The sequence below is a fragment of the Podarcis cretensis genome, assembly GCF_951804945.1.
Source record: "Podarcis cretensis genome assembly, chromosome: 16".
Classification (NCBI taxonomy): Eukaryota; Metazoa; Chordata; class Lepidosauria; order Squamata; family Lacertidae; genus Podarcis; species Podarcis cretensis.
Window position 1 is genome coordinate 18,255,869 of NC_137186.1, and position 13,976 is coordinate 18,269,844.

Sequence of the window (13,976 nt, forward strand, 5' to 3'; positions counted from 1 at the left end):
TCAGAGACTTTCTACAAATTCAAAGAAGCTAAACTCAAGCTTAGAGACTTGAAGCTTGTAATTAAATTTGCATTTTTTTGGCAAAATGGGCCATGGGCAGGCATTTGCAATTACAAATGCAAGCCAGACTCGGGAGATTATTGTTTCAGCGTGACTTTTTAATATTTAGTTACTGCTAACAAGGTGGCAGAAGTGGAAAGAGAAAGCTGTAAGAAGTTTCTCTTTTCTCTATAGAGCTGGAATAGTTTGCACCAGTCCAGATGCTTCCATTTTTTGCCCTTTGGGAACAGGGATGCCACTCCCCTCCTCCAGTGGGGAGGTCAAACCGCTGCATTACACGCCTGGAAGGTCCTGAGCTGCCCAGACAAGACCCGCCCCCTGAGCCTCACTGATGTGGTCCCAAGGAAAGCAGAGCAAGACATTTGGCACCAGCTTGGCTGCAGGAGTTGCCAGGAGGCAGCTTTTGGGATTGCACATTGGAGTTGTGCAGGGTTTTTGTTGTTTAGTCGTTTAGTCGTGTCCGACTCTTCATGATCCCATGGACCAGAGCACGCCAGACACTCCTGTCTTCCACTGCCTCCCGCAGTTTGGTCAAACTCATGCTGGCAGCTTTGAGAACACTGTCTAACCATCTCGTCCTCTGTCGCCCCCTTCTCCTTGTTCCCTCCATCTTTCCCAACTTCAGGGTCTTTTCCAGGGAGTCTTCTCTTCTCATGAGGTGGCCAAAGTATTGAAGCCTCAGCTTCACGATCTGTCCTTCCAGTGAGCACTCAGGGCTGATTTCCTTCAGAATGGATCGGTTTGATCTTCTTGCAGTCCATGGGACTCTCAAGAGTCTCCTCCAGCACCATAATTCAAAAGCATCAATTCTTCGGCAATCAGCCTTCCTTATGGTCCATCTTTCACTTCCATACATCACTACTGGGAAAACCATAGCTTTTACTATACGGACCTTTGTTGGCAAGGTGATGTCTCTACTTTTTAAGATGCTGTCTAGGTTTGTCATTGCTTTTCTCCCAAGAAGCAGGCGTCTTTTAATTTCGTGGCTGCTGTCGCCATCTGCAGTGATCATGGAGCCCAAGAAGGTAAAATCTCTCACTGCCTCCATTTCTTCCCCTTTTATTTGCCAGGAGATGATACTCCTTAGCTTTCCCCCCCCCCAAAGATATCCCGCAAGGCTGTGGAGATTTAGGGTCAGAGTTTTCCTTCTCCTAGGTAGGCTACCTTCCCAGGTTGATGAGTTCCACCTGCTCCTGACAAACCTCCATAGCACATGCATAAACCACCTTCTTGACCATTGACTGTGCAAAAATATTTATATTTTTAAAAACCCATTTCCCCCCTATATGGTTCCTCCTTTCTTTGTGCACCTCAAATTTCCTTACACGAAACACCCACTTTACTACAACGGAATGTCCTCAAACATTCACCTTTGAATGCAGAGCACGATACTGCTTTTTCTTTCTTATGACCTGCACACCACCTCACTCTTCCCTGCCACACACACGTGTGTGTGTGTGTGTGTGTGTGTGTAGGTAGCTAATTACAGCTGTGAAGAGCCAGCTGAGCTGTGTCTCAGCAGCCCCCGCTGAGTGCTCACTTAATTCTCCGAAAATTCACTTCTCAGTTTGAAAAGACAATAATAGCTTAAGAATAATTGACGTGTTAATAAGAAGATGCTTTGAAGTCGGCATTTCCTCATTTTTGTGAAGCAGAGGCTGCGTGGGGGGAAGTAGTTCTAAGCAGAGGCAGGAGAACAACCTGGGCAGATGAGTTTAGTGCGTCTGTGGGAGAGTCTCCTTAGAAAGGTTGCCAACTTCCATGTGCAGGGAGGGCTTCTGTGCCTTTCAGCAGCTGCTGGCTGCGCTGAAATTTAGCAGGAGACTTCCCCATTGCTTTGCCTTCCGATGTTTGAAGAAGCTCCCCCTGTTCAATTTCCGTAACAGGAGGTGGTAGTGAATACTACAGGAGCAATGTCAGATTAAAAAGTTGGCCAATTCATTGCCTACTCGTCCCTGCACTGGGTTCTTCTAAGCCCTCCTCTTCCAGCCCCCCAGCCAATGGGACAGGGAAGTTGTGGCCTGGGGGAGAAACTGGACGTCAGACCCAGCTTGGATGATCACCTGAAAGGCAGGAAGGGCAGAGGCGCACCTGGAGCGGCACACAAGCTGTGCACCCAGGGGTGGGGCCATGGGGAGCGTCCCAGGGGGTAAGCCACCCATGGTGGGCTGCTTCCTGGGCGGCAGCGGCAGGGGGGAGGGAGCCGTGCTGCCTTGCCTACAGCCTTCCTCCCTCTTCCTTTGGCAGCTTGGGGGAGGCTCCCCCCCAGGAAGCAGCCCAGGAGCAAGGGGGCAATGGTGCCCCCCTGCCCGTGACTCCCAAGCCTCCCCATAGCTGTCAAAACGAAGGGTGGAGGGGGAAGGCCGCCGGCAAGGCGGCGCAGCTCCGCCCCTTCCCCCGACGGCTCGGGGTAGGCTTGGGAGTCATGGGCGGGCAGCACGCTGAATGTCACCCCCTCAGTGATGACACCCAGGGCGGACCACCCCCACCGCCCCCCCTTCCTCTGCCCCTGAGGAAGGGGGTGCTTTTTTTTTTTGCTTCAAGTCAGGGTGGTAGTAGAAGCAGATTTGTGGAACACAGGATCCTATGATGCAAATGTGCCTATGTTGCCTTATGCAAGTGCGGGCTGACTTTCAGAGGATTGGGTTGCTCAGTTGGTTAGAGCGTGGTGCCGATAAGGTCAAGGCTGCAGGTTCAATCCCCATTAGGGACAGTTGCCTAGTCCTGCATTGCAGGGGGTTAGACTAGATGATCCTCAGGGTCCGTTCTATTACTCTTGCTGCCAGGGCTTCTTGTGAGCTCTGGGGCACCAATAGGATTTCCTGGGATCAGGATATAGTGTGTGCATTGGGCCCTCTTCCTCCCCCCCACCCCACAAATCTGGGGAAACCTATTGTTGAGAACTGTAGCTTGTGCAGCTATTTAAAAATCGGAGACTCATCTTGTCCAACCCTGAACATGACTCCTGTCTCATTCTTTCTCACCCACACCCAGCTCCAGCTTGTGCTTCTGGGCAAATTAAGGTGGCGGGTGGGCAGAGACACACAGGCACTCTGTCTTGCAGTGTACCAAGCAAAGATATTCTTTAAAAGGGGAGAGGGATGTGGCATGAGATATGGCGGACTGCATCAGCCCCCCCCCCAGCTAATCCATGCTTTTCTGGCCTCCCGAGGACCCCTCCCTCCCATTTTGGTGATTAAAATAGGCAGAGCCCTTGGTCTCTCCTCCAGCCCAGTACACAAAGAGGGTGCAGATTGCCCCCCTCCTCAAACTGATCATTTGAGGAGGGGGTGATCAGCTGGAGGGAGGGGAGTTGTGTGCCCAACATTCATAGGAAGAATGTGGAGGGGAGGTTGCACAGACCAGCTGCTGCTGTGCAGCCCCAAAAAGTTTTGAAAAGTGTAACGCGGCCCCTGGAGCTCCCCAAAGCCATTAGCCACCCCTGGATCACACCCTGTGACCTGGAAGAAGGTTGCGTGCAAAGTGTTGAGAAGCATTTGGGCATTTAAGCAGCAACCAGAGTTCAGAGTCAGGCAACAGGCATCTGGTATGGCCTGCTGCTCTCATAGGGGCCAACAAGATGCATGTGGGAAACCTGCAAGCAGGACCTGATCCCAAGATCCCTCTCTCTTCCTGTGGTTTCCAGCAACTGGTATTCAGAAGCATTATTGCCTCTGACTGCGGAGGCAGAGCAGGGCCATTATGCCTAGTAGCCGCCACTGTCTCCTGTGGAGGGGAGTTCCACAGATTAGCTCTGCACGGCGTGAAGAGGTCCTCTATCTGTCCTGAATCTTCTTCCAGCGTTGTTCAGTTTCTTTGGTCTGAGGGAGAGAGACGCCATCACACCCACACAGACCCTCCCTTGATCCACACACCACACACAGGATTATCTTGATGAGCTTTTATATAGAGATATTTATATAGATATTTATATATAGATTTCGTTTCTTTCAAGTGAAGTTTCTGTGGATCCCACGTTTCACCTGCTGGTCTCATCAAATAATCCCATGATTCTTCAGATGCCGACATGCCGGCCGGCTCAGTTCAGTTCCTCAGTGTGGAGTCAAAATGATTTGCGCTCCATTATTCCATTTTGTTCCCTCACCCACGGGCAGGAGGAGGAGGAGGAAGAGGGGACCTCACCCTTGTTCCGCTCCCAGCCCTCGGTGAACAACCCTGTAAACAACACACCGTCTGAGGCCAACACGGCCATTTTGGACTACAACTCCCATCAGCACGTGCTGGCTGAGGCCGATGGGATTTGTAGTCCAAAACAGCCAGAGGGCTACCATGTTGGTGGCAGCTGGCCTAGGTCATTCTGGTGATTGGGATTGCTTTGTACATCACATGTAGGGGGAGGGAGTTGAACCTCTCCATCCCCCCCCCCAAAGGTTTCTCCCACCCCCATTGCTCTGCAATTTGGCTTGAGAATAAGTCTCTGTTTTGGCAATTGTAATGAGTGATTAAGGAAGGGAGTGATGGAAGAGGAAGGGAGGGTCCTAACCCTGCTCCCCTCCTCCCCAACCATAAGGCAATGCTGGACCTGAAATGTTCATTCTAAGAAGTGCGGTGGGTGGGCTGGGGTGGAGCTCTGAGGAAGGAAATCTGTCCTACAGAAGATTTTTTCCCCCGAGGTTGGGGAGAAGCATGTAGTGAAGTCAGCAGTGGGCAGCAGCAGCAGAGGGAGGTGGTAAGGAAACGATCCCTAGCACACCTCCCTGCCACCCCCCGCTAAATTGGTCCATGGGGTCTGGGCAGAGGGCACATGTGCATCTATGGGGATGGGGTCTCCTTCCCCACTCAGGTCTGTTTTCTGCAAGGCTCCACTTTTGGTGGAGGGGGCTGAAATTGCCATCAATTTCTTGAAAGGAGGCAGCAGCTGAAATCCCCCCTCCTCAAAAAAAGGGGGGCTTTTCCTTGTCTGCCTCCTAACTTGGAACCAGCGGGCGCTTGCTGTGTCTCCCTGACCCACGTGATCCCCCCCTCTCTCCCTGCTGCCATGCTTTTATTTCTGTGCGCTTCCCCCCCATCTGAAGCATTCAGAATACAGGCCTGGCAAGGGATGGTGGGGTGAAGGTGAAGAGTTTCTACAGAAGGAGGGGCTTCGTTGCAAGGGCCTGGGTTACAACGGAGGGAGGGAGGGGAAACAGCAGTTTTCAGTGGGTGGTCGTGTGCGTGCGAGTGGGAAAATTGTTCTGCTTTTGGAGCAGGGGAGGGCTGGCTACTCGATCTCCAAGATCAGGTCGTCCCCTTCCAAGCTCATCTCCGGCTTGACGTAGATCTTCTTGATGGTCCCCGTCAAGGGCGAATTGACCACCGTCTCCATCTTCATGGCGCTCAGGACGCAGAGGGGCTTCCCCTTCTCGATGGGGTCCCCTTCCCGCACTTTGATGTCAATCACCTTCCCAGGCATGGGGGCCCCAATCTGGCCTTTGACGTCCTTCAGGGCTTTGGGGTGGAAATGCATTTCCTGGAGTAGAAGTGAGAGAGGAATGATATGCCAGGATTGCTTTTCTCAGTCTGAACTGCAACGCCCATCAGCCCCAGATGCTGGGGAACCAAGCAGAGGCTGGCTGATGGGAGCTGTAGTCCCAGGGTATAAATTGGAGTTGGAAGGGAGCCTGAGGGGCATCTAGTCCAACCCCTGCAATGCAGGCATCTCAACTAGATCATACTTTTGTGTGTTCACTTCTCAAACCTTTATTGGCATATAGACAAGATTCTAGTAAGGTTCAGTACAATGAAATCACTCAGCAAAATCTGCAACTAACAATTAAGATAGTGTTGAATAATATTCACGAATCCTCAGTGCATACATGACTGATGGTCAACCAACCTCTGCTTAAAAACTTCCAAGGAAGGGAGAGTCCACTACTTCTTGTGGGAGTCTGTTCCACTGCTGAACAGCTCAGCTCTTACTAAGGCCAAAGATTTAGACTAAAGGTATAGCCTAGACTTCTCTCTTGATTTCTTTGTGTGTAGAATTTGGTATTTCAACTGTTGTTTTTTAACACAGGAGCCCATTGGACTATGCCACCCCCCTTATTTGAAACAGTACACTCCCTAGACAGCTGACATCCTATCAGTCCTCTGGACATGTAGACTGGCTCATAGATTGTTTAAAAACAATCCGGGTTAGCGCCATTGCCTAATGGCGGATTCCCTCCGAGCTCCGGAGGGAATCGGCTCAACAGGGTTCGGGTCCTGCCGCGCCGGCGACGCGGGGACCCCTAAAAACCACAGGCGCGGATGCCTGTGGACGTGGTGACTCGGTGGGCACCATTAGCGCCCTCCCGACCCGTGAAGGAGCCTTTTTAAAGGCTACGGAACGGGGAAGGGGGAGCGGCGCGGTGCTGAGAGCCCTCTGCTTCCCCTGCTGAGTGAAGCCGCAAGCCATGGACGGAGAGCGCTGACTTTTTCCCTTGAACATTCAGACTAAAAGCAACAACCCGTGAGTAATACGGAAATTGGATTTAAAAAGGAATTTTTGTCTTTAAATTCGGTACGACCGGGGGAGGTGTAAAAAGGAAGTCCGCCCCCCCGCCTTGCAGACAACCTAAAGCAAGGACTAGAGAGCTAAAGCTGAGAGAAACATCTTTGTCCCCTGTGGAGAAAAACTATTAATTTCATGATTGGACACTACAATTAATTTTGCTGGAGGACAAGAGTCGGTTTGGAAAGTTAAAGCGCAACCCCCCGGGACCCGGGAGTGATCTGTGAGAGAGCCTGCTGAAAAGATACGGACTTTGACAGCTGTCAAACTAGCTGTCAAAGCTGGGAAATAAAAGGAAACGTTGTTTCTGGTGATTCTGCCGGTTAGATTTTCTGTAATTTGGATACAAATTGCTGGGAATAAAGAAAAATAAGTTACATTGGACTTTTGGATTGGAACAGGAAAGATACTAAGTAAACAAAATCCCCCTAGAGGGGAGTTTTGGAATACTGCAAGAAATGGCTGTAAGTGGAAAAATACTGACTGAGCTGAATAGGACATTTCATCTCCTGGGAAAGCTCCAGGAATTACAGGGAGAGATCCAGGACCAGGGTAATATTTTGTCTACAAGGGTGACAACATTGAATGAAGCAGTAAATAAACTTGCTAGAACAGGAAGAGACTTGACACAAGCCTTTGTCGTGGAACCAAAAGCCCTTGAAGTTGGAACAGAAGTTGCTGCAGCTGGGCAAAAGAAATCTGATAAATTTGAGAAAGTGGAAAAAGGGACATATGAGGATTTGGTGGAAAATTTGGTGGAAAATGAAGGTGAAGCTATAATGTTGTGGAAGATCAAGGCAGATCAGAGGCCTGTTAGCACAAGGGAGATCAAGATGGAAGTTGGAGCTTTTGGGACATACAGTCTTAAAAAATTTAAGGAACAAAATTTGAGCTCCACTTTTAAATTTAGAGGCCTGCTTGGAAGAAAAATGGTCATTATTGGGACAGATCTTCCCCGAGAGTTGGTGTTGAACACAAAGGATGGTCAAAAAATCCGGCAGAGTGAAAAGGAAAGAGTTTTAGGAGCCTCGGAAGTTTGGGATCCAGGCTGAGAATTGATGGACTGATGGATACTGATTTGGGGATCAAACCGGGAAAGGGAGGGTGGGATTTGGGAATCCAAAGGGTGTTAAAATATAGATTGTTAAGTCCTTTTTTCTTTTTATAACTTTTGCGATTTTTATGGAATGTGGGGAAATTGTGGAAGGGAAATTTGGGTCGACTTTAGGAAAAAGGTTTAAGATTAAGTTAAAATTGGGTTTTTTAAATTAATTAGAATAAGAACTTGTTGAGCAGACAACATAAATTGGAATGCAAGAAGGGGAGGGGGGAGGAGGTCTGAGAAATAAGGTGAAAGAAGATAAGGTTCTTTAAATATTATGTGTCTTTTAATTGTTTTTCTTTTATGGATATTTTTTCTGTTTTTTAATTTTTGCTTTTTGTTCTGTGCTGGATCAGATGAGAAGGGACCAGGCCCCAAAGGGATGCAATACCAGCATTGTATTGTCATTTGTTAAATCACCGCTGGTGAGTAAGAATTGTATTTTCAACCCCCTACTTACCCACCTCTGAGGCTGATTGTTACTGGCATTTCAGTGCTGATGAATCTTGTTATTTTTAATATTTGCATTGCTGGTTGCAAGATTATTATTTTTTTCAGGAGGGCACGGATGAATTTTAATGATTAGAGAAGCATCCAAACCGAGCAAAACAAACGCACCCGAAAGGGCACTCGATTCATCTTCCCGAACTGCAAGTCTAATCTTGCAAGCTGTGATCTGGTTCTTGGCTCCAGCTTGTCCACCCACTTATCTATCCCACTTATCTATTTGCTCATGGCTAGCCTGCTTATTTATTACCTGTTGGAAGTCTGGGTGCCACTCAGAAAAGGGGTTAGCATGGCGTTTAAACAGATAGAGACCTCCAGATTATCCCCATACCTTTGAACTCTGTGCTGACCTCATTCTACCCTTTGAAGTTAGACTGATACTTTTTAGGTTGCATCCTATTAACAACTTCCTCCTGCCAGTCTCATTTGACCTTGAGATGCGAGGCCATTTTGGATTTATCTTCTGAGAACGAGGGGGCAAGCATGGCTTCTTTGGTTCTCCAACTAGACAGTTAGCTAGGACTATAGAACTCTTTCCTATCAAGGAGAATGTACCACCTCTTGTGGGAGTCTGTTCCACTGTCAAACTCTTTCCTATTAATTTGATGCCTTCATACCCCACCTTTTCCCCAAGGAGCTCAAGGTAGTGTGCCCGGTTCTCCCTCATTTTTTAATCCCCACAACAACCCTGTGAGGTGGATTGTGATGAGATGAATCAGTGACTGGCCTTCAAGGTCATCCAGTGAGTCTCGTGGCTGAGTGGGGGCATTTGAACCCCAGTCACTCCCATGTTCTAGTCTGAAACTCTAACTACTAGACTACCACTGGCTCTCAATAACCATAAGCTTTCTTGTTTTATTTTATAGCTTTCAACTAAATGTGTGCTCCAATCAAGGGTTCAAGGGCCTTCTCAGTAGTGGCACCTGCCTGAGGAACGCCCTCCCATCAGTTGTCAAGGAAATAAACAACTACCTGACTTTTAGAAGACATCTGAAGGTAGCCCTGTGTAGGGAAGTTTATAACATTTGATGTTTGACTATGGTTTTATAATTTGTTGGAAGCCACCCAGAATGGCTGGGGCAACCGAGTCAGATGGACGGGGTAATAATAATAATAATAATAATAATAATAATAATAATAATAATATACATTTAACTAAAGTTAGCTTCTGCTGCAGCACACAAAATCCGCAGGGTAATCTTACCTTCATGGCTTTTGTGTCCTTGACCAGGATGGAGCGCAGTTGCCCATTCATTTCAAAGAAGACCTCCCTCTGGCCGGCCCGGTTTAAGTCTCCCAGCGCCAAGGCTTTGATGTGGAGGGTCTTGCCACGTTCCAGCTCCACCTACGTGTCGGGAAGACGGTAAGCTCTGAGTTACCTTGTCCTGGAGGGCCTGCTAGGCTAAAGCTCAGGGGAAGAGCATCTCCTTTGCATGCAGAAAGGTCCCAAGTTCAATCCCTGGTATCTTCAGGTAAGGCTGGGGGACACCTTCGTGAACCCACCGAGAGCTGCTGCCAGTCAGTGTAGACAGCACTGAGCCAGATAGATTCAGTAGGCAGCTGTTTCCTGTGCCTTTCTGTGAAGAGGATACTGAGCTAAATGAACTTACGGTCTGACTGATGAGACAGATTCATAGAATCATGTAGCCCAACTCCCTGCAATGCAGGAATATGAAGCTGTCCTATATGGGGATCCAACTGGCAACCTTGGCGTTATCAGCACAACACTCTAACCACTTGAACTATCCAGGTGATTCCTATTTAAGACCAGCCCTTTATGCAGAAACATGCAGACTAGAACCTTGTTTTGTTTTTGAGGACACGACTTTAGCTCAGTGACCAAACATCTGCTCTGCAATGACATTTCCAGGCTGGGTTAGGAAAGACATCCAGTCTGACTATGTGGTACTGCTGCCCCAAAGGTACCTAAGTGTGGGGTGGGCCAAATAACTGTCCCTCATTGAGACATTGCCAGCTTCTGATAATGGCCCACCCCCAGATCGCTGGGGAAGAGCACCTACACCCAGTTTGGAGGCGCCCCACTCCCTCTGCCTCTTGGCAAAGGGGCTTGTGTGAATCTCTGCCCCCCACCCTTCGGGTCACCTCAAACTCTTCCGCGATCTTCGGCCCCTCCAGGAAGAGGCGGGTGTTGAGGCATTCGACGGGGCCAAAGTTGGCTGTGAAATCCTTGAACTCGTTGAAGACCTTGGGGTACATAGCAGCTGAGAGAACGTCCTCTGGGGTGATCTCTTCTTCGTGCTGTTCGCACAGCTCCTTCTCCAACTTCACAAAGTCCATGGGTGGAAGGGAGGCCCCCGGGCGGCCTTCGACGCGCGGCAGGTCTTTTAATACCTGGAGGAGTGCAAAGGAGACAACAGCTCGTGTCCCTGATGGGGTGACTCTTGACCAGGGGCTGGGAAACAACTGAGGACCAGAGATCACCTCTCCCCAGAGATCCCTACCTGGAAACTCAGACAGGGCACTGCTGAGAGAACCACATGTTCCAGAGGTGCGCTTTGCTTATGTAAGAAATGGGCCTTTTAGTGTTGTGCCTCCAGCCCTCTGGAAGCTGTTACCAGCCGAAATGAAGAAATATCTTCTAATGTCTTCTTGCTTAAGAAGGATTTTCCTGAGGCGTGACCCAGTTAATCCCACTCAAGAGTAGACCTTCTGAATTCGGTGGACTTGATGTTACTTAACTCTGCTGATTTCAAAGCGTCTCCTCAGAGTATGACTGACCTGGCTATCTCCCTAAATACATAAAAATGCACCACCACCACAGTGTAGGATTTGCAATGCTGCGTCATAAACCTGGATTTGCATGAAATCAGGATGGGGGAAAGGGAGAGGGGGACTTGGTGGTCTAAAGCAACAACAGAAGTTTGAGTAAAGCAGCGTTGCAGGGAACTGAGAAGAAAATGCCAGTTGAAGAAGCTGTGAGAATGGTAGGGGTATGAGGGGCTGGGGGTTTGTGTGAAGGGTAAAGGGAGTAGTGGGAGTTATGAATTGATTTATTTTGGTCACTGACCAGAGGGGTGGTGGGAGTAAGAAGAGGCTGTGTTGGCGAACAACATGAGTAGGGGTGGCAGCCCCATGTCTGATATGATTATCATCCATGGAACCCTAATGTCAGGGAATGGTCTGAAGATGAGGACTGGGGGATGCATTCTGTGGCTGACCAGCTTCTCTCTGATGGAGAGCTGGAGGGAGAAGAGTTGCCTCCCTTGTTCACAGTGTGTTCAGAAGCAGAGAGAGAGAGGCAGGAGCTGAACAGCTTAGGGGGGAGTTACCCAGTTACGAGATAATGACAACAGAACCAGAAGGGAGGGGGCAGCTAGTGGAGACGTCTCTTGAGAGTGTGGGGGACCTCCCCTCGGACTCGGAGATCCGAGCGTATAAGAGAAGAAAGGAGTCAGAGGGAGGGAGGAACTTCCTGCTGGTGCCCAAAATACTGCAGTAGCCGGAAGAATGATTAGAGTAGGCAACTGCTTCCTTAAGGAGAGCTGTGTATTTGTGTTCGCAACATGACACTGTAATAAAAGAACTATGAATCTACCAACTGCTCATTAATTCTTATCTGGGAAGTTGCAGAAGGGAGGGGAGAACTCTCCATGCCTGACACCAAAGGTGCTTACCTTGGAGCGGAAGGGCTCTGGGAACCCCCCATAGGGGATACCAATGTAGCCCTGCAGGAACTCCACCACCGAGAGCGGGAAGGAGAGCTCGTCTGCCTGAGCCTCCACTTCCTCCCGCGTCAGGTTGTTCTGGACCATGAACTGCGCCAGGTCGCCCACAATCTTGGAGGAGGGCGTCACCTGCAGGGAGCAGGAAGGGGTGGGGGGAAGAAGAGGGAAAAAGTGAGAAGACAGCTCCCTCTTGGGAGAGGGCCAATGAGCCACTGGTTCTCCCTATGGTCAAGAGATGTAGAAATTTTACAAAGCAAGCAAGCAAGCAAGCAAGCAAGCAAGCAAGCAAGCAAGCAAATAAATAATTAAATAAATCCATCCATCCACCATGGATGTTGCCAAATTCTAGTGTCATGGAAGAAGGAAAAAGCCTTTCTCCATCCACTTTCTCCACGCCATGCAGAATTTTGCAAACTTTTGTCTCTGCTCACTTTTTCTCCAAATTAAAAAGTCCCAAATGCTGCAATCTGCCTTCACGGAGGAGCCGCTCCAACCCCAAAGCACAAAACCCCCATGGCATCTTTATCATAGAACTGCAGAGTTGGAAGGGACCACGAGGGTCATCTAGTCCAAACCCCCGCAATGCAGGAATCTTTGGCCCAAGGTGAGGCTCGAACTCACGACCCTGAGATTCTTTGGTGCCCTGGCTGCCCCAAAGGCCCGACCTTCCTCCTCTCCTTGCTGTGGATGGGAGGGAAGCCGCTGGGCGTTGGGCCCTGGATGAAGCGTCACTTACCTTGATGAGGTCCCCAAGGAGCTTGTTGGCCTCGACGTAGGCCTTTTTCACCTGCTTGAACTTGTTCCCCAGCCCCATGCTGTGGGCCTGGAAGTGGAGGTTGGTGTACTGGCCTCCGGGGATCTCGTTCTCGTACACATCCGCGTTGCCGGACTTCATGGTGGCCGTGCAGTCAAAGGAGGCGTAGAGGCCCCGCGCCATCTCCCAGTATTCACTGTAGTCAAACACTTTCTCTATCTGGATGCCTGAGTGGGGGAAAGAGAGCTCTATGTAGTGGGGTAGGAATGGGAAGCCTCGTTGCTTTAGCCCAGGTGGGGAACAGTCGCTATTGGGGTTAGCAGATGCTGAAAGCCTTCTCCTCCATGCATTTGTCTAATCCTCTTTTACAAGCCATGGAGGCCAGCCCTTCCATTAGACAGGATGAGGTGAATACCTCAGGGGGCAGATGCTAGGGTTTGGGAATCAATGCCGAGGTGCTGGTGGGAAGAATTGTGCCTGCATTGCACCCCCTAAGCTGCTCTCAGGGGCAGTGGAGGGTGTGGCCCCATCACCAGTCTTGAAGAAAGATACAACTGCCAACTGGTTGGCTCTTATGTGTAAGGGAGAGAGGGCGCCATTTTGTTCTTTGCCTCAGGCAATCAAATGTTTTGGGCTAGCTCTTTTTGAAGCCTTTGCCACATCTCACAGTAGCAATTTGTTAAATATGTCTTATTACCAACCCTTCAACAAAAGGTTCCACAGCTGGTTACAAAACAATCAGGAGTTTTAGGAAGATGTGTCAAAATTATTAATAATTTAAATAACATCAAAACCATCTCACTAACACCAGAAGCAGCATAGAGTTACTCAACAGGAAGGTAAACCATCAGAATTTTCAAAAGCTATGGTAAAAATACATGCCTTTAGCTAGCTTCCAAAGCATGGGTCACATTCACACCACACATTTAAAAGGCTATGCAAATTAAATAAAGCAGATTGAGAACAATCCCAAAAGATATGTATGTAAATAGAAATATTCTGGAAAACCATTCAGGCTAATATCTCTGATAGGTTAGGATATTATATTCCCCTTGGAAGCAATAATATTTCTGCTTGGTCATCTAAAATAGGTTATTATAGAAAATGATCAAGAAACGGTGTTCAACCTTATAACTGCTGCTAAAGTTATAACAGCTAAAAATAGGGGGAAGCATATTTTCTAATACATCTGAATGGACTGAGAAAATTTGGCTTATAGCAACTATGATTAAGCTAATTTATTGTAAAAGAATACATCTAAACTAACCTAACAGGTTTGTGGAAAAAAATATATTTTTCAGGAATGTTTCAGAACAAGTTCAGTGATAACACCCAACCTTATGCTGCTTTCAACTTGCTGTAACAATATTTTAC

General features: G+C 48.6%; 1 protein-coding gene across 11 annotated transcripts in view; it reads right to left on the reverse strand.

Annotated features, from left to right (window-relative positions):
- Positions 1-3,946: 3,946 nt before the first annotated feature.
- PC (pyruvate carboxylase) overlaps positions 3,947-13,976 on the reverse strand; it is a 263,520-nt gene continuing 253,490 nt past the window's right edge. For all 11 annotated transcript variants that reach the window (XM_079956475.1, XM_079956470.1, XM_079956471.1 and 8 more), the window contains 5 exons: positions 12,585-12,829; positions 11,798-11,977; positions 10,266-10,514; positions 9,367-9,507; positions 3,947-5,530 (listed from right to left, as the gene is read on the reverse strand). In XM_079956475.1, the coding sequence (XP_079812601.1) occupies positions 5,282-5,530; positions 9,367-9,507; positions 10,266-10,514; positions 11,798-11,977; positions 12,585-12,829 (1,064 nt within the window). In that variant the 3' untranslated portion in view covers positions 3,947-5,281. The remainder of the gene's footprint in view (positions 5,531-9,366; positions 9,508-10,265; positions 10,515-11,797; positions 11,978-12,584; positions 12,830-13,976) is intronic.